Source organism: Osmerus eperlanus, chromosome 16 (genome assembly GCF_963692335.1).
Source record: "Osmerus eperlanus chromosome 16, fOsmEpe2.1, whole genome shotgun sequence".
NCBI lineage: Eukaryota > Metazoa > Chordata > Actinopteri > Osmeriformes > Osmeridae > Osmerus > Osmerus eperlanus.
The window spans coordinates 15,902,550-15,924,620 of record NC_085033.1 but is presented as its reverse complement, the minus strand read 5'-3'; the positions used below and the strand labels follow the sequence as shown (position 1 = coordinate 15,924,620).

The following is a 22,071-nucleotide window of genomic DNA, read 5'->3' as shown; positions in this document are numbered from 1 at the left end:
GCTGTAGGTGAAGCATGTCGCTGCAGTCTGAAACACTCAGAGCTGTAGGTGAAGCATGTCGCTGCAGTCTTAAAATCAGTCTGACCATTTAGTCGGAGTGTTCATGTCTTTGTTTGGAGTTGTCCCTGAACAAGGAGTTCATTAGGTAGTGATGTATGATGTCATGTAGTGTCGTCACGGTACCAACATTTCAGTGGTCGGTACCAATACCAGTGAAATTTAATTATAATAATAGGTTACTGAACAACTCTCATTTGTTGACAGTAACAGTCACCTACAATATCTAAGTATGTAGCCTGACAACAACAGAGCATTAATACAATCACAATGCATGCAGGCTTAAAGGCAAAAAGGGGGAGGGGAGGGGTAAGATGTGCATGGTTAATGTTTATACTCTGGGGAGTGGAGAGAGGAAGAGAGGAATGGAGAGAGGAAGTTATTCTGGAGAAGGAACGTCTGAAAGAGCAAAAGGGAGCTGGGGGTGGTTCTCTGTAAATCTAACCTCCATATTTAGTCGGAAAGAAGGGGGAGAGACTTAGAGCCTGGGGACTCTGTAAACAAATGCTTGGAGGGGAGGGGGATGGAAGGGGAGGACCAACACTATGGTTCAGTGCACGGCCATTCTCTCTGGGAACACTGAGAGACCAGTCTAGTTGAGTACAGTTGCGTGACGGAGACTGAGTCAGGAGAGGAAGAGAGGCACACCCACCCACACAGACCAGCATGAGTGAGGAGCAGCAGGAGGCAGCGAGCAGAGGGAGGCTTCCTCTCATCCAGCCCAGGACCAGGACCGGGGGGGGGTCCCCTGCCTCCCCCCGCATCTCCCCTCGAGACTCCCCCAGGAACTCCCCAAGGAACTCCCCCCTGCTCTTCAGGAAGCTGATGCTGAATCGTAGCATTGGCCTTCAGAGACGCTTTACCCTGGCACACACACCCAGGTACACACATACACAGATACACACACATACAGGTTGTTTTTTTCTGGCTGTCTGGCTGGTTGGCTGTCTGGATAGATGGCTGGCTGGTTATCTGGCTGGCTGGTTGGCTGGCTGGATGGCTAGATGGCTAGCTTGCGGTCTGGCTGAATAGAAAGATGATTGGCTGACTGGCTAACTTGGTGGATGGCTAGTTGACTGGCTGGCTAGTTAGCTGGTGGGCACGCACACACATGCTGTTTACAGTGCCGTCTGCCAGCAGTGTGGAACCATCAATAGCTGGCTTTATAGACCACAGAACCCAGGTCCTAGTTCTTTTTCGACCACAGAACCCAGGTCCTGGTTCTTTATCGACCACAGAACCTAGGTCCTGGTTCTTTATAGACCACAGAACCCAGGTCCTAGTTCTTTGTAGACCACAGAACCCAGGTCCTGGTTCTTTATAGACCACAGAACCCAGGTCCTGGTTCTTTAACCTTCCATACTGCCTTCTCAGTGTCTTTGGTTGTTTACTGTAATGTGTTATTAGAGCATGAAGCAGATACATTAGTGTCATAAGTGAAAGGAGGTGTGCTTTGTGCATGTTTGTGTGGATCTGTGATATGTACTGTATTGTGTGTGTGTCTCAGCTGAAGGGAAGTAGACCCTTCAGCTGAGTGAGTGAGTGAGTGAGAGAGAGAGAGAGAGAGAGAGAGAGAGAGAGAGCACTTATATCCCAGAATAAGAGCATGTAGTGGTAAATAGTCTGTTCCTGTTAACACACACAAGGCTGTTACGAGGTGAGCGCTGACGGGAGATGTTCCAGAGACAAGCCAGACTGCCTGACTGCCTTACAACCTCTATCTCTATGTGTATGTTGCACTTGTAACATCTATCTCTTTGTGTTTAACTCTGTTTAACTTCTAACCTCCATCTCTCTCTATAAAACTCTGTTTAACTTCTAACCTCCATCTCTGAGTATTAAACTCTGTTTCACATGCTCCCAACTGTTCTCCATCCAACCGTCCTCACTCCAGACTCCAGACTCCTCTATCTGTGATTATGGGGTCAGGGTCATTCAGGGGTCACGGTCAGCTACTGGTTGCACTTTCAGCTAATGGTTGCACAATATTGCACTAATTGTACCCTACTTGTCTCGAGGTTAGTATAGGTTATAAGGTTGTCATAGGATACTATGTACTTTATATTATAGGTTTAGTATACTGTTTTGTTTATTATTTTGTATATTTAGGAGGTATATTATATGTTAGCTTATCATAGGTGTAATATATGTTCTGAGTACTTATATGTCATGTTATGCCAGGTTGCTTTGCGTTGTCCTGTCCTAAGAATTTCAGTGCCCAGTCTGACCCTGTGTTGTTCTGTGCATCTGACAATAAAAGACTTGAACTTGGACTGGGCTGCATTTCCCGAAAGCGTCGTAAGCCTAAGTTGATCGTAGAATCCATCGTACGACGAATCTTAGTTTTACGGGCCGTTCCCAAAGACATTGTAGCTAAAGTCTCTCTTGAAAATTCGTAGCTCTTGAAAGCGCATAGATTAGCCTACTACTTATGAGCATGTTTGGGAAACACGTAAGAAATATCGATGGTTTCGTTTTTTGCTCGATCGTTGCTACGATCCATCGTTATCGGGAAACGCAGCCCTGTTCAGTCCAGTGTCAGGCCTGCAGCATGCCGGTGACAGACACCTGACCAGTGAGTTAGTCTGTCTAGACAACACTGTAAAACTAGAGAGGGAGGGAGGGAGGGAGGGCGAGGGGGGAGGGAGGGAGGGAGAGGGGGAGAGGCCTGTTCCTGAGCCAGAGATGTATAGTGTCGCTGTGACAATCTGAAACAGCTGGAGTTATGAGTTATGGCAGGAAGGGTTTTAGAATTAAACACATCTTCCTCCACGTCTCGCTCCAGACAAGCGCCTCAGAAAGGAGCACTTAGAGTCCATCCTGACTGATTTGTGTCTTTCCACCAAGAGATGAAAACTCCAGAGGACCTTCTCACCTCCTAGAAACCTGTCTCACCTCCTGCAAAACCTGTCTCACCTCCTAGAAACCTGTCTCACCTCCTGCAAAACCTGTCTCACCTCCTAGAAACCTGTCTCACCTCCTGCAAACTTGTCTCACCTCCTAGAAACTTGTCTCACCTCCTAGAAACCTTTTCTTACCTCCTAGAAACCTTTTCTTACCTCCTAGAAACCTGTCTCGCGTCCTAGAAACCTGCCTCACCTCCTAGAAACATCTTCTCTCAGACTTGGTGGGTCTAGTCAGGGGCATCATTTTTGTGAAAACCTTCTGTCTTTCATACAAGCTGCATACAAATATCAGAGCTCTTTATCAAGGCTAGCCCCTCTCCCCCTGCAGCACTCTCCCTGTCCCTCCCTCTCCATCCCCCACCCTCCCTCTCCATCCCCCACCCTCCCTCTCCATCCCCCACCCTCCCTCTCCATCCCCCACCCTCCCTCTCCATCCCCCACCCTCCCTCTCCATCCCCCACCCTCCCTGCATGTATTGTATTTTTCCCCTACAGAAAGGTTGTTGACCCAGCTTGCGAGCAGGCTGGGTGGGAAGGGAAGGTGGAGTGAGGGTGGATAGAGTGCGGAGGAGGGGAGGGATGGGTGGAGGGATAGGGGGGATGGAGGGGGAAGGGAGTGGTGGGGGTGGAGAGGGATGGGGGATACACATTACATTTGACACTGTATTCATTTAGCAGACGCTTTTATCGAAAGTGACGGACAAATCGAGCTGGTAGAAGGTACAGACGATCCAGGATCAGTATTTCAGTGGTCAGAGTCATTATCTTCAGCATCCTCCATTTGGATGAGAATCCTCCCCCTCCTTTTCTCTCTCTCTTCCTCCCTCAATCTCTTGTCTTCTCTTTCATCTCTGGCTGTCTACCCCTCCGTCTCTCCCTCTCTCTCCCTCCCCCTCCGTCTCTCCCTCTCTCTCTCCCTCCCCCTCTGGCCCTCCCTCTTTCCCTCCCTCCCTGTGGACAGTGCAGTTTGTTGTTCTAGGCCAGGGTCTAGTCCCACCAGTCTCTAGAGAGAAGAGGGCAGGAACGAAGAGAGGAGAACAGAGGAGAAGAGAGATCTCAACCACAAAGAGACTGCATGCTCCAGGGATTACAACACTTTGTTTTTCATCCCTCCATCTCTCCAACTTTCCCTCCTTTTCCCATCGAGGACAGCGTACTTTTGTGTCCGTTTGTTTAGTCTGACAGAGAGAAAAGGGGCACCGAGCCGAGTGGAGCTCCAACAAGTTCTGGATGTCGGAGGGTTCTGGTTAGTCTGCGAGGCTGCAGGAAGACCTGTGTTCTAGTGTTTCCTGTTTAGGGAGGATGACCCTGGTGACCCTGGAGGAGGGTGGTGTGTCTCTCTGTCTCGTCTCTCTCTGAGCTTGGGTTCTGACCTGCTCTGGGCTCGCAGCACTTGTTGCCTTTTTAGGATTCAGGTGCTTCGCTGAGAGGAGGTGGACCAGCACACAGAGGACTGGGGCCCCAGCCTGGAGCAGGGGCAGGGGCACACTCCCCAGGGCCCCTGGTTTCCAACAGCATCTCTGCTTCTTGTTGACCGGTAAACCTTCATGTTTCATTAGGGTTAGGTGCTTCTTATTTCATTCCTTTTTCTTGGGAGGGAAAGAAGCCCTGGACCAAGCATGACCATGTGGCTACCAGCACCTTGAACCCTCCCTCCTCCTATTCCCTCCATCCTCCCTATTCCCTCCCTCCTCCTATTCCCTCCCTCCTCCTATTCCCTCCCTCCTCCTATTCCCTCCATCCTCCCTATTCCCTCCCTCCTCCTATTCCCTCCATCCTCCCTATTCCCTCCATCCTCCCTATTCCCTCCATCCTCCATTCTCCCTTGACCCTGTAGGGGTCACCCCCCCACACACACATACCAAGGAGGACAGTGGCATCAGACGTCACGATGGACAACAGTCTCCTAGGAAACACCCTCAGCCTCTAAGACACCTGTGTAGCTATATAGCTGGACTACTATAGCTGTTTCTGGTCTCTAGTGGACTAGCTGGACTAGCTGTGTCTGGTCTCCAAGACAAGTTTAGTCACTCCAGCTAGCCTCCATGATGAACAAGGACTCTCGTTTCCCCCGGAGGACGGCTCAGGGTAACTTCTCCACACGCCGCCACTCCTGCATCGGGTATGTACCTGACTGTCTGCTCCCTAACGCTCACCTGGACACCTGTACCTGACCGTCTGACGCTCACCTAACTGTTAGACCTGTGCACTTCTGATTCTCCATTTTCTGCTGTACTTTTGACATGATTTAGATGCTGCTTTGTAGAAGGTGTGCTAACAGAGGTAACACCCCCTGGTTGTTGGAATGTTCCGGCAGTGTGTGGACGTCTGGGCCCCAGTGAAGGGGTTTGATGGATCTTTTTATTCAGTTAGAGGACGTTTTACTCAAATTAACATTCCAAAAGAGCACAAATAAAGTAGGATCAGAAGTTCTGTCAGTATTTCGGTGGTAAGAGTCCAGTAAGTCCTGCCATAGGCCTGGGCACACACACACACACACACACAGCCACATACACACTTATCAACCACCTCTGGCCTGGGCACACACACACTCAGCCATATACACACTTATACACACAGGCCTGGTAAGGACAAAGCAGCCGTTTCATTCCAGATGTGTTGCTATGACAATGGGAGACAGAATGTTGTTCTAGTGGGTTCTTGACACCATTCATCCAGCGTCACACACACACACACATACATGCACACACACGCACACACATATGCACCCACACAGACATGCATTCACACATGCATATATTTACACTGTCACACACACAGACCCACGTGGGGTGTATCTCTAAGCAGGAGTGATGGTCTCAACCTCGCAGCACTTGTTGCCTTTTTAGGATTCAGGTGCTTCGCTGAGAGGAGGTGGACCAGCACACAGAGGACTGGGGCCCCAGCCTGGAGCAGGGGCAGGGGCACACTCCCCAGGGCCCCTGGTTTCCAACAGCATCTCTGCTTCTTGTTGACCGGTAAACCTTCATGTTTCATTAGGGTTAGGTGCTTCTTATTTCATTCCTTTTTCTTGGGAGGGAAAGAAGCCCTGGACCAAGCATGACCATGTGGCTACCAGCACCTTGAACCCTCCCTCCTCCTATTCCCTCCATCCTCCCTATTCCCTCCCTCCTCCTATTCCCTCCCTCCTCCTATTCCCTCCCTCCTCCTATTCCCTCCATCCTCCCTATTCCCTCCCTCCTCCTATTCCCTCCATCCTCCCTATTCCCTCCATCCTCCCTATTCCCTCCATCCTCCATTCTCCCTTGACCCTGTAGGGGTCACCCCCCCACACACACATACCAAGGAGGACAGTGGCATCAGACGTCACGATGGACAACAGTCTCCTAGGAAACACCCTCAGCCTCTAAGACACCTGTGTAGCTATATAGCTGGACTACTATAGCTGTTTCTGGTCTCTAGTGGACTAGCTGGACTAGCTGTGTCTGGTCTCCAAGACAAGTTTAGTCACTCCAGCTAGCCTCCATGATGAACAAGGACTCTCGTTTCCCCCGGAGGACGGCTCAGGGTAACTTCTCCACACGCCGCCACTCCTGCATCGGGTATGTACCTGACTGTCTGCTCCCTAACGCTCACCTGGACACCTGTACCTGACCGTCTGACGCTCACCTAACTGTTAGACCTGTGCACTTCTGATTCTCCATTTTCTGCTGTACTTTTGACATGATTTAGATGCTGCTTTGTAGAAGGTGTGCTAACAGAGGTAACACCCCCTGGTTGTTGGAATGTTCCGGCAGTGTGTGGACGTCTGGGCCCCAGTGAAGGGGTTTGATGGATCTTTTTATTCAGTTAGAGGACGTTTTACTCAAATTAACATTCCAAAAGAGCACAAATAAAGTAGGATCAGAAGTTCTGTCAGTATTTCGGTGGTAAGAGTCCAGTAAGTCCTGCCATAGGCCTGGGCACACACACACACACACACACAGCCACATACACACTTATCAACCACCTCTGGCCTGGGCACACACACACTCAGCCATATACACACTTATACACACAGGCCTGGTAAGGACAAAGCAGCCGTTTCATTCCAGATGTGTTGCTATGACAATGGGAGACAGAATGTTGTTCTAGTGGGTTCTTGACACCATTCATCCAGCGTCACACACACACACACATACATGCACACACACGCACACACATATGCACCCACACAGACATGCATTCACACATGCATATATTTACACTGTCACACACACAGACCCACGTGGGGTGTATCTCTAAGCAGGAGTGATGGTCTCAACCTGCTATTCAGTATTATAATCTGGTTATTTGATACTGTGTGTCAGGATAGCGTGGCAGTCCTGGGAACTCAATATGTGCTGTTGAGCAGGTGGGGGTATACACACAGGCTGCTGGAGGGGAGGGAGAGAGAGAGAGAGACAGACGGGTTAAATGAGGTGACACAATCACAGGACAGTGGTGTCAGTATCCATGGCCCCTAATAGCTCCACCTCCCAGAATAGTCAATCGGATGGTGCTGGGGCTGGAGGCTGGGGCTGGAGGCTGGGGCTAAGGCTGGGGCTAAGGCTGGGGCTGGGGCTGGAGGCTGGAGCTAGTCTAGAGGCTGGGGCTGGGGCTAGAGGCTGGGGCTGGGGCTGGGCTAGAGGCTGGAGCTAAGGCTGGGGCTGGGTCTAGAGACTAGAGTCTAGAGTCTGGGGCTGGGGTTAGAGGCTGGGGCTGTGATTGGGGTTATAGAGTTGGAGCTGGGACTTGGGTTAGGGGCTGGGGCTGGGGCTGGGGCTGGGACTTGGGTTAGGGGCTGAGGCTGGGGCTAGAGTCTAGAGGCTGGGGCTGGGGTTAGAGTCTAGAGGCTGGGGCTGGGGTTAGAGTCTAGAGGCTGGGGCTGGGGTTAGAGGCTGGGGCTGGGACTGGGGTTAGAGGCTGGGGCTGGGATTTGGGTTAGAGGCTGGGGTTGGGATTTGGGTTAGAGGCTGGGGCTGGGACTGGGGTTAGAGGCTGGGGCTGGGACTGGGGTTAGAGGCTGGGGCTGGGATTTGGGTTAGAGGCTGGGGCTGGGACTGGGGTTAGAGGCTGGGGCTGGGGCTGGGACTAGAGTCTAGAGGCTGGGACTTGGGTTAGGGGCTGACTGTAGTCAGGGGTGTGTGCGTCACTGCTGTGCTCTGTATCTTCTGCATGGCTGGCTTCACTCACACACCACCATCGATCAACTCTGCTGAAGACTACACTCACTGTCCCAGACATGCCCTGCACACAAACACACACACACACACACACTGAGAGACAGCACAGCTAGTATTGGGCAGTGGTATTGGGCTGGAGGTGGTGGTGTAGTGGTTGTAGTTTCCCTGTAGAGGGCAGAGACATGCTGGATAAGAAGACTGGTGCACACGCAGGCTTACCCTGCACGGAGATAAAACGATTTTCTCTCTCTATGTCATCTCTCTCTCTCCCTCTCTCTCTCTCTCTCTCTCTCTCTCTCTCTCTCTGTCTCTCTCTCTCTCTCCCTCTCTCTCTCTCTCTCTCTCTCTCTCTATCTCTCTCTCTCTCTCTCTCTCTCTCTCTCTCTGATGTTCTCTCGCCCCCTCCCTCTCTCCTCATATCTCAGTACAATCCCTTTTGATTTCACAGTAGCGTCATGATGTGACTGTGCATACATAGTGGTCTAATTATGCTTAGGTACTCACATGCCTTCCTGTGAGCAAGTGTGTGTGTGTGTGTGTCTGTTTGTCTATGTGTGTGGGGGTAAGTGTGTGGAGAGATGTGTGAAGTAAAGGGTAAACAAGAGAGAGAGAGAGAGGTAGAAAAGGAGAGAACAGATAATAATCCAGTCACCTTATCTGTCCCTCTGAGGGAGAGTCTATATATTTAGCAGAGACAGAAGGAAGATGAGGGTGAGAGAGGAGGAGAGAGGGATGGAGACAGAAGGAAGATGAGGGTGAGAGAGGAGGAGAGAGGGATGGAGACAGAAGGAAGATGAGGGTGAGAGAGGAGGAGAGAGGGATGGAGACAGAAGGAAGATGAGGGTGAGAGAGGAGGAGAGAGGGATGGAGACAGAAGGAAGATGAGGGTGAGAGAGGAGGAGAGAGGGATGGAGACAGATGGAGGATGAGGGTGAGAGAGGAGGAGAGAGGGATGGAGACAGAAGGAAGATGAGGGTGAGAGAGGAGGAGAGAGGGATGGAGACAGAAGGAAGATGAGGGTGAGAGAGGAGGAGAGAGGGATGGAGACAGATGGAGGATGAGGGTGAGAGAGGAGGAGAGAGGGATGGAGACAGAAGGAAGATGAGGGTGAGAGAGGAGGAGAGAGGGATGGAGACAGAAGGAAGATGAGGGTGAGAGAGGAGGAGAGAGGGATGGAGACAGAAGGAAGATGAGGGTGAGAGAGGAGGAGAGAGGGATGGAGACAGAAGGAAGATGAGGGGGAGAGAGGAGGAGAGAGGGATGGAGACAGAAGGAAGATGAGGGTGAGAGAGGAGGAGAGAGGGATGGAGACAGAAGGAGGATGAGGGTGAGAGAGGAGGAGAGAGGGATGGAGACAGAAGGAAGATGAGGGTGAGAGAGGAGGAGAGAGGGATGGAGACAGAAGGAAGATGAGGGTGAGAGAGGAGGAGAGAGGGATGGAGACAGATGGAGGATGAGGGGGAGAGCAGTGGCGGTTCTACACGGGGTCCTACAGGGGCCAGTTACCCCTGTAAAAATGTCCCTGGCCCTCCCCCCCTGAGCTGACTGAATACGTTTTTTTTTACGTTGTTTTTCTTCTTCTAATAGTCATCATGAAACGAGGAAGGGACATTGCAGCCTTTTTTGCCCCAGTAAATAAAAAAGTGAGAGAAACATATGAAGGTATTGAGAGAGCTGAGGAGCTGGAAGAGGGAGAGCCAGAGCCGCTTGTAGGATTTTAATGTAAAGCTAAATTAAATTATGTGCCCCTCTGATTAAACACTGCAAGGCTAAAGTGTGCCGCGCATAAGAAACCAGAAATGCCTTTATTTATTTACGGCTACCTCGTGCTGAATCGTGTCTCCGTGCTACCTGTTGCTGCTCTATAAATATTGCCGTCTCTCACAGCCTCGAGCTACCGCCACTGCAGCGGTACTATTTCTGTCTCTTCCTCGGTTACGGTGCAGCTATTTCTGTCTCTTCCTCAGTTACGGTGCAGCTATTTCTGTCTCTTCCTCGGTTATGGTGCAGCTATTTTTATCTTGCGCCCCCGCATCACTGCAGCATCGCAGAGGATATACCCAATCACCAGCCACGCAAGGCTGGTGTTCTCTCAGCACGAAACTCTCAATCTGTCAGTAATATGAAGGGTGAAGTCTCTCTCTCTCTCTCTCTGAACTATAGAGGATAATGAACTGTCTCTCTCTTTCTCTCTCTCTCTGAACTATAGAGGATAATGAACTGTCTCTCTCTCTCTCTCTCTCTCTCTCTCTCTCTCTCTCTCTCTGAACTATAGAGGATAATGAACTGTTATAGTGAAGTTTAACTCCCCTGCTCTTCCCTCCTCTCCTCCCTCCCCCAGTTTTGATGTGGAGAACGGTCTGTGTGTGGGTCCCCAGCTGCTCCCAGGTTCTGCTCTGGTCCTGCCAGGCTCCCACAGCCAACGCCGGGAGTCCTTCCTCTATCGCTCAGACTCCGACTTCGACCTTTCACCCAAGACTCCGTCTCGGAACGCCTCCGCCGGTTGCAGGTCACCATCTGTTCCTCTGGAAGAGAGCCTGAAGCACTGGGAGGTCAGCTGGTTGTCTCGGTGAGAGGAGCTCAACTCTGACCCCTGACCCCCGACCAATGACTCCTGACCCCTACATTTCTTGGTCCTGTTTCCTCACTGTCAAGGTTGCCAAGGTTACAAAGCCCTGACCCCCTGGCCACGCCCCCCTCCCCCACTTCCTCATGCACAGGTCCATACCAGCAGGGTAACTCGCCTTCAACCCACCATCTTTCCTTCACTCCTCCTCTTCTCCTCCTCCGCCTTATCCCTGGTCTCACTGACAGACTCCTATTGTTGTATTATTTATTGATGAAGCAGCAGAGATAGTGAAGTTCTAACTTGCATGTCACACTGTCCTACAGAGGCAGCATGTCACACTGTCCTACAGAGGCAGCATGTCACACTGTCCTGCAGAGGCAGCATGTCACACTGTCCTGCAGAGGCAGCATGTCACACTGTCCTACAGAGGCAGCATGTCACACTGTCCTGCAGAGGCAGCATGTCACACTGTCCTACAGAGGCAGCATGTCACACTGTCCTACAGAGGCAGCATGTCACACTGTCCTACAGAGGCAGCATGTCACACTGTCCTGCAGAGGCAGCATGTCACACTGTCCTGCAGAGGCAGCATGTCACACTGTCCTACAGAGGCAGCATGTCACACTGTCCTACAGAGGCAGCATGTCACACTGTCCTGCAGAGGCAGCATGTCACACTGTCCTGCAGAGGCAGCATGTCACACTGTCCTGCAGAGGCAGCATGTCACACTGTCCTGCAGAGGCAGCATGTCACACTGTCCTACAGAGGCAGCATGTCACACTGTCCTACAGAGGCAGCATGTCACACTGTCCTGCAGAGGCAGCATGTCACACTGTCCTGCAGAGGCAGCATGTCACACTGTCCTGCAGAGGCAGCATGTCACACTGTTCTACAGAGGCAGCATGTCACACTGTCCTACAGAGGCAGCATGTCACACTGTCCTGCAGAGGCAGCATGTCACACTGTCCTGCAGAGGCAGCATGTCACACTGTCCTGCAGAGGCAGCATGTCACACTGTCCTACAGAGGCAGCATGTCACACTGTCCTACAGAGGCAGCATGTCACACTGTCCTGCAGAGGCAGCATGTCACACTGTCCTGCAGAGGCAGCATGTCACACTGTCCTGCAGAGGCAGCATGTCACACTGTTCTACAGAGGCAGCATGTCACACTGTCCTACAGAGGCAGCATGTCACACTGTCCTGCAGAGGCAGCATGTCACACTGTCCTGCAGAGGCAGCATGTCACACTGTCCTGCAGAGGCAGCATGTCACACTGTCCTACAGAGGCAGCATGTCACACTGTCCTGCAGAGGCAGCATGTCACACTGTCCTACAGAGGCAGCATGTCACACTGTCCTACAGAGGCAGCATGTCACACTGTCCTGCAGAGGCAGCATGTCACACTGTCCTGCAGAGGCAGCATGTCACACTGTCCTGCAGAGGCAGCATGTCACACTGTCCTACAGAGGCAGCATGTCACACTGTCCTGCAGAGGCAGCATGTCACACTGTCCTACAGAGGCAGCATGTCACACTGTCCTACAGAGGCAGCATGTCACACTGTCCTACAGAGGCAGCATGTCACACTGTCCTGCAGAGTCAAATCAAATCAAATGTATTTGTATAGCCCTTTTTACACGCAAGCATGTCACAGAGGGATTCACATAGGCCCATAGAACTGCCCCTCAACCAACCTAAACCTTCAAGGAAGACAAGGAAAAACTCCCAGAAAAACTCTCAACAGGAGAAAAAATTGAAGAAACCTTGGGAGGAGCAATTCAGAGAGGGATCCCCTCCTCCAGAGACGGTTGGTGAGAGAGAGGAGCAGAACACAGGCTAAACATAGTCATACAGTGTCGATGGGTTTTGAAACACCAAAATCCATTGTTCAACTTTATAGATGTAGGACAGGACCGGGAGACTCACGACCAGGTCCAGCGTTGGCCGACCGACGACCAGGCAGGTGCTGACAACTCAAACCCCCCACACCACAAGGGATGTGTGTGGGGGGGGGACAGAGAGAGGAGAGCAGGGATTAGAGAATGCCAGGAGCAGCTAACAGTTACAGTCATAATAGAATGAGATCCCCACCGGTCAAGTGTGGACTGGTGCAGCAATTTAACAGAGCAAAAAGGGGTATTTGATGCAGCCCCACACACCAAGACAGTGACAGCCCCCCTCATTTGGAACATGAAATCTGTTCCAGGGGAAGAGAACTCTAAAATAGGTTATACTTATAGAATAAGGATGGAAACAACCCGTCCCCGTTGCCTCCAACTAGTAACATACTTACCTTTAACAGTCGTAGAATTGGCTAAACAATAACGTTTTTAACCTAATTTTAAATGTCGAAACAGTATCAGACTCCTTAATTGAGACAGGTAATTTGTTCCAGAGAAGAGGTGCTCAATATGAGAACGCCCTACCTCCAGCTGTTTTATTCTTAATTTTGGGAACCACCAGATAGCCGGCATCTTGAGATCTAAGTGTCCTTGCAGGGCAATAGGGTGCAAGGAGACCGGAGAGGTACAGTGGTGCCAATCCATGCAGAGATTTGTAGGTTAGTAGTAGAACTTTGAAGTCAGCTCTGGCTTGGATAGGGAGCCAGTGTAGAGAGACAAGAGTAGATGTTATGTGATCAAACTTTCTTGTTCTGGTCAATAGTCTAGCAGCAGCATTTTGCACCCACTGTAAATTTTTTAGGTGGGTAATTGGGAGGCCAGAGAACAACACATTGCAATAGTCCAATCGGGACGTAACAAATGCATGTATTAGTTTTTCAGCATCATCCTGAAAAGGCAGCATATCACACTGTCCTGCAGAGTCAGCATATCACGTGTGTGTGGTTCTGTTGTCATGGCGACCCACTCTAATCTGCCTCTTGTCCTCCTCAGACATGGAGAAGAGATGATTGTTACACCGTTCGCTCAGGTGAGTCTCCTGGCCAGGTGAGAGACCCTGGATCTCAGATATCTATCTGCTCCCTCACAGAGATCTGCCTGGGTGATCCAGTATAGATCCTCCTGGGTGATCCAGTAGAGAGATCTAAGGTGATCCAGTACATTTACATTTAGTCATTTAGCAGACGCTCTTATACAGAGCAACTTACATAAGTACAGGAACATTCCCCCTGAGGCAAGTAGGGTGAAGTGCCTTGCCCAAGGACACAATGTCATTTTGCATGGCAGGGAATTTAACCGGCAGCCTTCTAAGTAATAGTCCGATTCCCTAACCGCTCAGCCATCTGACTCCCAGTAGAGAGATCTAGTGTTATCCAATAGAGAGATCTAGGGTGATCCAGTAGAGAGATTTCGGGTGATCCAGTAGAGAGATCTCGGGTGATCCAGTAGAGAGATCTAAGGTGATCCAGTAGAGAGATCTACGGTGATCCAGTAGAGCGATCTAGGGTGATCCAGTAGAGAGATCTCGGGTGATCCAGTAGAGAGATCTCGGGTGATCCAGTAGAGAGATCTAAGGTGATCCAGTAGAGAGATCTAGAGTGATCCAGTAGAGAGATCTAAGGCGATCCAGTAGAGAGATCTAGGATGATCCAGTAGATAGATCTAAGGTGATCCATTAGAGAGATCTAAGGTGATCCAGTAGAGAGATCTAGGATAATCCAGTAGAGAGATCTCGGGTGATCCAGCACAGTAACATCTGCCCCCTGCAGGTCCTGTCCAGCCTGAGGACAGTGAGGAGCAACTTTGCAGTGATAACCGACCAGCAGGACCGGCCTGCAAGCAAGTAGGTTCCTCTCTCTTCATCGCTCTCTCTTCATCTCTGTCTCTTCATCTCTCTCCTCATCTCTCCTCTAGATTCATTTCTCTCCATCTCTCTTTCTTCATCTCTCTCTCTCTTAATCTCTCTTCATCTCTCTCTCTCTTCATCTCTCTCTTCATCTCTCTCTTCATCTCTCCTCTCTTCATCTCTCTCTTCATCTCTCCTCTCTCCATCTTTCTCTCTCTTCATCTCTCCTCTCTCTTCATCTCTCTCTCGTCATCTCTCTCTTCATCTCTCTTCCTCTCTCCATCTTTCTCTCTCTTCATCTCTCCTCTCTACATCTTTATCTCTCTTCATCTCTCCTCTCTCTTCATCTCTCTCTCTTCATCTCTCTCTTCATCTCTCCTTTCTCTTCATCTCTCCATCTTTCTCTCTCTTCATCTCTCTCTTCATCTCTCCTCTCTCTTCATCTCTCTCTTCATCTCTCCTCTCCATCTTTCTCTCTCTTCATCTCTCTCTTCATCTCTCTCTCTTCATCTCTCCTCTCTCTTCATCTCTCTACATCTCCTTCTCCTTTGTCCTAAATGCTGTGGATAAAGATATACAGATGTAGATGTGTAGATGTATGTACATATATCTTACTAGAAGTGTAAAGAAATAGCTAACTAGACGTGTAGCGTCTGATGCTGTGTGTATAGATGTATAGATGTATGTATAGATATATAGCTGACTAGATGTGTAGATGTATGTATGGGTATATAGCTGAATAGATGTGTAGATGTATGTATGGGTATATAGCTGACTAGATGTGTGTATAGATATATAGCTGAGTAAACGTATGTATATATATATAGCTGACTAGATGTGTGTGTCAACAGGAGGCCACCAGGCAGCAACCCTCCCTCCATGTTCAAGACCAGCCTGGCAGGTAGCCGCTGCTCACACCGGGCTACACTGGTGTTGGGGTCATGTTGGGGTTGTGTTGAGGTGGTGTTGGGGTTGTGTTGAGGTGGTGTTGAGTAAATGGACTGCATTTATATAGCGCTTTTCTACCTTAGCGGCACTCAAAGCGCTTTACAATGTTTGCCTCTCATTCACCCATTCATACTCTCACTCACACACCGACGGCAGCGAGCTACCATGCAAGGTGCCGGCCTGCCCAACGGGAGCAACTTGGGGTTCAGAGTCTTGCTCAAGGATACTTCGGCACATGACCTAGGAGGAGTCGGGGATCGAACCGCCAACCTTGCGATTAACAGACAACCCTCTCTACCCCCTGAGCCACAGCCGCCCCACTTGAGTTGAGGTGGTGTTGGGGTGGTGTTGAGGTGGTGTTGGGGTGGTGTTGAGGTGGTGTTGAGGTGGTGTTGGGGTGGTGTTGAGGTGGTGTTGAGGTGGTGTTGAGGTGGTGTTGTGGTCATGTTGGGGTTGTGTTGGGGTGGTGTTGAGGTGGTGTTGGGGTGGTGTTGTGGTGGTGTTGAGGTGGTGTTGGGGTGGTGTTGAGGTGGTGTTGGGGTGGTGTTGAGGTGGTGTTGAGGTGGTGTTGGGGTGGTGTTGAGGTGGTGTTGGGGTGGTGTTGAGGTGGTGTTGAGGTGGTGTTGAGGTGGTGTTGGGGTGGTGTTGAGGTGGTGTTGAGGTGGTGTTGAGGTGGTGTTGGGGTGGTGTTGAGGTGGTGTTGAGGTGGTGTTGAGGTGGTGTTGAGGTGGTGTTGGGGTGGTGTTGTGGTGGTGTTGGGGTCATGTTGGGGTAGTGTTGAGGTGGTGTTGGGGTGGGGGTGGTGTTAGGGTGGTGTTGGGGTCATGTTGGGGTAGTGTTGAGGTGGTGTTGGGGTGGTGTTGGGGTGGTGTTGGGGTGGTGTTGGGGTGGTGTTGTGGTGGTGTTGGGGTGGTGTTGAGGTGGTGTTGGGGTGGTGTTGTGGTCGTGTTGTGGTGATGTTGAGGTCGTGTTGTGGTCGTGTTGTGGTGATGTTGTGGTCGTGTTGCGGTCAGCAGAGGAGCCCCATCAGCAGCTGGCCGTGGAGACCCTGGAGGAGCTGGACTGGTGTCTGGACCAGCTGGAGACTCTGAAGACCAGACACTCTGTCAGTGAGATGGCTTCCAACAAGGTACACACACAAACACACACACACTCACACACACATACATACATACTGTACACACACTAACACACACACACACACACTCACACCACACACAAACATACATACATACTAAACACATGCACACATAAACAATGTCAGCTTGTGCAGCACAGCACCTTCAAACATATGATCTACTTTCTATAAAACAGTTGTCCAACAAATCTCATGAGATTTTCATATCTGTCAAGATAATTCAGGGTGTCTGACCAGAACACTGAGCGATCAGATTCCAGAACACACTTTACATCAATGAAATACCCGAAACATTCATGCGCGGATTATGAACAACCTGATTCAGCCAAGTTTCTCGGCCACGCCCACTCCAGACCTACTGCTCCAATCAGTTGATCTCCTCCGCCCCCACCGTAGCTGCAGCAGGCAGCTGATTGACTGCTGTAGTTGCGTGGGACAGTACTCGTGCTGTCTTGTGTTTACACACGCATAGTAGTGGAGAGAGAGCGCAAGCGGGCAAACCTCACAGCTGATCAGTCTTCCGATGACACTCGTTCGGTATTTCTGATACCGTTCCTTTAGAGTCAGAGCTTGCTAGTTAGAGAACGCCGCGCGGACTGTCTTCGTACAGTAGTAACCGTGACTTCGGCGAGCAGGATAAGCACCAAGGTGCTTCAGCTGACGGCTGAACTACTGTACCGGACCCATGCAAGCTCTGGCGTTTATTTATATCCCGCTTTATTTGGAGCTGGGATGCCAGAATATAAAGAGCCTTCCTCCGTGTCCCCGGACAATCTTCAGGAACGATCACGAATGAATGAATGAACACACTCACCCACACACACACACACACAGATGCTCAGACTCTTACACGCACACACATGCACACACTCTTACATGCACACACACAGACATCACATACACAAACAATGAACATGTTGTGTAATTGTTGTTGTTGATGACTGTTGTTGTTGTTGTTGTGGTTGTTGTTGTTTCAGTTCAAGAGGATGCTGAACAGAGAGCTAACTCAGCTGTCAGAGACCAGTCGCTCAGGAAACCAGGTGTCAGAGTTCATCTCCAGCACCTTCCTGGGTAGGTCCTCCCTTTCTCCCTCCTCCCTTCCTCTCCTCTCTCCTCTAACCCTCCTCCCTAATCCCTTCCTCTCCTCTCTCCTCTAACCCTCCTCCCTCCTCCCTTCCTCTCCTCTAACCCTCCTTCCCCTCTCCTCTCCTCTCTCCTCTCCCCCTCCTGTCCTACAGAGAAGCAGCATGACATGGACCTCCCAATCGAGGAGGAGAAGCAGCCCATGTCCCAGATCAGCGTGGTGAAGAAGCCCAGCCTCACCCATGGCCTCACCCCCGGCCTCACCCCCAGCCTCGTCCCCGGCCTCGTCTTCCCTCGCTTCGGGGTGTGCTCCGGCCAGGAGGACCTGCTCGCCAAGGTAGGGTCTGGATTAGACAGGTAGGGTCTGGATCAGACCAGGTCTGGTCTCCATGGTGACGTGTCCTTCCCTCCAGGAGCTGGAGGGGATTGGTCTCTGGGGCGTGGACATCTTCAAGATCTCGAAGTACTCCGGCTGTCGCCCCCTCACCGTCACCATGTACACCATCTTCCAGGTCTGCTCTCAACCCTCCCTCACCCCTCCAGGTCTGCCCTCACCCCTCCTTCCTCCCCTCCCTCACCCCTGTGTGTGTGTGTGAAGGAGAGGGGCCTGTTGAAGTCGTTCCAGATCCCAGCCTCCAGCCTGCTGAGCTTCCTGCTGATGCTGGAGCAGCAGTACTCCTCCACCTCCTACCACAACAACATCCACGCTGCGGACGTGGTTCAATCCACACACGTGCTGCTGTCCAGCCCTGCGCTGGAGGTACACACACCACACACACACCCCACACACACACACACCACACACACAGCCCTGCGCTGGAAGTACACACCACACACACACACCACACACACAGCCCTGCGCTGGAAGTACACACCACACACACACACCACACACACCACACACACACAGCCCTGCGCTGTAGGTACACACACCACACACACACAGCCCTGCGCTGGAGGTACACACACCACACACACACAGGCCTGCGCTGTAGGTACACACACCACACACACACACACAGCCCTGCGCTGGAGGTACACACACCACACACACACACACAGCCCTGCGCTGTAGGTACACACACCACACACACACAGCCCTGCGCTGGAGGTACACACACCACACACACACAGCCCTGCGCTGGAGGTACACACACCACACACACACACACAGCCCTGCGCTGGAGGTACACACACCACACACACACACACAGCCCTGCGCTGGAGGTACACACACCACACACACACACACAGCCCTGCGCTGGAGGTACACACACCACACACACACACACAGCCCTGCGCTGGAGGTACACACCACACAGACACCACATACACACACAGACATATACACATCTAAACCTGTGTGTGTGTATATGGTGTGTGTGTGTGTATATGGTGTGTGTATATGGTGTGTGTGTGTATATGGTGTGTATATGGGGTGTGTGTACATGGTGTGCGTGTGTATATGGTGTGTGCGTGTGTCAGGGTGTGTTTACTGATCTAGAGATCCTGGCTGCTCTGTTTGCTGCTGCCATCCATGATGTTGACCACCCTGGAGTCTCCAACCAGTTCCTCATCAACACCAGTGAGATCACACACACACACACACTCACACACACCATTCTCATTCTAATATCTGCCAGTAAAATAAATGATCCATGCGTGTTTGCACTGTGTGTGTGTCCTCCGTGTGTGTGTGTGCAGACTCCGAGCTAGCCCTCATGTATAACGACTCGTCAGTCCTGGAGAACCACCACCTGGCCGTGGGCTTCAAGCTGCTGCAGGAGCCCAGCTGTGACATCTTCCAGAACCTTCCCAAGAAGCAGAGACAGTCCTTCCGTAAGCTGGTCATCGACATGGTGAGACGCTCACACACACACACAGATACTGACTTCTTTCTGGTGTGCTGTGTGTGGGGTGTTTATGTGTGTGCTCTATGTATGTGTTTGTGTGCTATGTGTGTGAGTGTGTGTGTGTGTGTGTGTGTGTAGGTCTTAGCTACTGACATGTCTAAGCACATGACCCTGCTGGCTGATCTGAAGACCATGGTGGAGACCAAGAAGGTGACCAGCTCAGGAGAGCTTCTATTGGACAACTACTCTGACCGCATCCAGGTAGCCACACCCACAAACATCACTTGTTGGTTTCTACCTCTCACCTCTCTCACCAGACTGGGATAGTCTACTGAACTACGTGTGTGTGTGTTTGTGTACCTGCGTGTGTGTGTGTGTGTGCAGGTCCTCCAGAACATGGTGCACTGTGCAGACCTCAGTAACCCCACCAAGCCCCTGCAGCTGTACCGCCGCTGGACAGAGCGCATCATGCAGGAGTTCTTCCTGCAGGGGGACCGAGAGAGGGAGCGGGGTATGGACATCAGCCCCATGTGTGACAAACACAACGCCTCCGTCGAGAAGAACCAGGTCAACTCTACCTCTCCTTCTCTCTCTCCCGGTCTCTCCCTCTGTCTCTCTCCCTCCCAGTGTCTTTCCCTGTCTCCCTCTCTCCCTTCCCCTCTCTCTCAACCCACTCTCCTCTCCTCTCCAGGTGGGGTTTATAGACTTCATCTCTCCTCTCCTCTCCAGGTGGGGTTTATAGACTTCATCTCTCCTCTCCTCTCCAGGTGGGGTTTATAGACTTCATCTCTCCTCTCCTCTCCAGGTGGGGTTTATAGACTTCATCTCTCCTCTCCTCTCCAGGTGGGGTTTATAGACTTCATCTCTCCTCTCCTCTCCAGGTGGGGTTTATAGACTTCATCTCTCCTCTCCAGGTGGGGTTTATAGACTTCATCTCTCCTCTCCTCTCCAGGTGGGGTTTATAGACTTCATCTCTCCTCTCCTCTCCAGGTGGGGTTTATAGACTTCATCTCTCCTCTCCTCTCCAGGTGGGGTTTATAGACTTCATCTCTCCTCTCCTCTCCAGGTGGGGTTTATAGACTTCATCTCTCCTCTCCTCTCCAGGTGGGGTTTATAGACTTCATCTCTCCTCTCCTCTCCAGGTGGGGTTTATAGACTTCATCTCTCCTCTCCTCTCCAGGTGGGGTTTATAGACTTCATCTCTCCTCTCCTCTCCAGGTGGGGTTTATAGACTTCATCTCTCCTCTCCTCTCCAGGTGGGGTTTATAGACTTCATCTCTCCTCTCCTCTCCAGGTGGGGTTTATAGACTTCATCTCTCCTCTCCTCTCCAGGTGGGGTTTATAGACTTCATCTCTCCTCTCCTCTCCAGGTGGGGTTTATAGACTTCATCTCTCCTCTCCTCTCCAGGTGGGGTTTATAGACTTCATCTCTCCTCTCCTCTCCAGGTGGGGTTTATAGACTTCATCTCTCCTCTCCTCTCCAGGTGGGGTTTATAGACTTCATCTCTCCTCTCCTCTCCAGGTGGGGTTTATAGACTTCATCTCTCCTCTCCTCTCCAGGTGGGGTTTATAGACTTCATCTCTCCTCTCCTCTCCAGGTGGGGTTTATAGACTTCATCTCTCCTCTCCTCTCCAGGTGGGGTTTATAGACTTCATCTCTCCTCTCCTCTCCAGGTGGGGTTTATAGACTTCATCTCTCCTCTCCTCTCCAGGTGGGGTTTATAGACTTCATCTCTCCTCTCCTCTCCAGGTGGGGTTTATAGACTTCATCTCTCCTCTCCTCTCCAGGTGGGGTTTATAGACTTCATCTCTCCTCTCCTCTCCAGGTGGGGTTTATAGACTTCATCTCTCCTCTCCTCTCCAGGTGGGGTTTATAGACTTCATCTCTCCTCTCCTCTCCAGGTGGGGTTTATAGACTTCATCGCCCACCCCCTGTGGGAGACGTGGGCAGACCTGGTGCACCCAGATGCCCAGGAGCTCCTGGACACCCTGGAGGACAACAGGGAGTGGTACCTGAGCATGGTGCCCCATAGCCCCACGCTGGAGGAGGAGGAGTCAGAGCAGGAGACCCCGCCCCCTGAGGGGGAGGAGCGTGCTGTGACGGACGGCAGATGCCATCTTGCCGGCACTCACCGCCTGCCCCCTACAGCATCCGTGTTGCTAGGGGCTGTGAGGACCTTGTCAACAGACTGGGAGGAGGGGGAGGGTAGTGGGGGTGTGACCTGCACAAGAACTGGAACATAACCCCAGAACCCGGTCCCTGTTTGGATGTTCTGGAGGGAGGAAGGAAAGGAGGAAGGAAAGGAGGAATGGAGGATTGATAGAAATGTGAGGAAAAGTGTCTTTGTACTGCCACGCACTTTCTGGAGGAAGTGATGTTCCACCAGCTCCACAGTGGCCTTTGTGGCTCTGGGCCAAACTGAAATACCCAGAATCCCCCAGTCCTGCTCCACTTCCTCTTCCTGTGCTGGGGACAGGTGAGCTAAGTCTTCCCCCTGGTGGATGCTGGGGGAGATGAAGCCACTATGACAGACTAAAGCTTTACAAAGGAACGATTAGGAAAGTGAAATGTGATGTTTACCCCATAACGAGCACTTCAGCTAAGA

At 51.3% G+C, this 22,071-nt stretch overlaps 1 protein-coding gene across 3 annotated transcripts in view; it reads left to right on the top strand.

Annotated features, from left to right (window-relative positions):
* The first annotated feature begins 703 nt into the window (after nt 1-703).
* The window catches only part of LOC134036727 (cAMP-specific 3',5'-cyclic phosphodiesterase 4C-like), a 23,057-nt gene continuing 1,689 nt past the window's right edge, over nt 704-22,071 (top strand). Inside the window, exons 1-15 of one of the 3 annotated variants that reach the window (XM_062481785.1) lie at nt 704-938; nt 10,469-10,696; nt 13,591-13,627; nt 14,367-14,440; nt 15,295-15,344; nt 16,408-16,520; nt 17,507-17,600; nt 17,768-17,949; nt 18,026-18,124; nt 18,211-18,372; nt 19,098-19,197; nt 19,317-19,471; nt 19,604-19,726; nt 19,850-20,032; nt 21,368-22,071. The exon at nt 21,368-22,071 is cut by the window's right edge and continues 1,689 nt beyond it. In XM_062481785.1, coding sequence (XP_062337769.1) covers nt 724-938; nt 10,469-10,696; nt 13,591-13,627; nt 14,367-14,440; nt 15,295-15,344; nt 16,408-16,520; nt 17,507-17,600; nt 17,768-17,949; nt 18,026-18,124; nt 18,211-18,372; nt 19,098-19,197; nt 19,317-19,471; nt 19,604-19,726; nt 19,850-20,032; nt 21,368-21,709 — 2,157 coding nt within the window. In that variant the 5' untranslated portion in view covers nt 704-723 and the 3' untranslated portion in view covers nt 21,710-22,071. Of the gene's footprint in view, nt 939-6,147; nt 6,526-10,468; nt 10,697-13,590; nt 13,628-14,366; nt 14,441-15,294; nt 15,345-16,404; nt 16,521-17,506; nt 17,601-17,767; nt 17,950-18,025; nt 18,125-18,210; nt 18,373-19,097; nt 19,198-19,316; nt 19,472-19,603; nt 19,727-19,849; nt 20,033-21,367 lie in introns of those variants that run through there. The other 2 variants (XM_062481784.1, XM_062481786.1) reach the window with 2 other exon arrangements.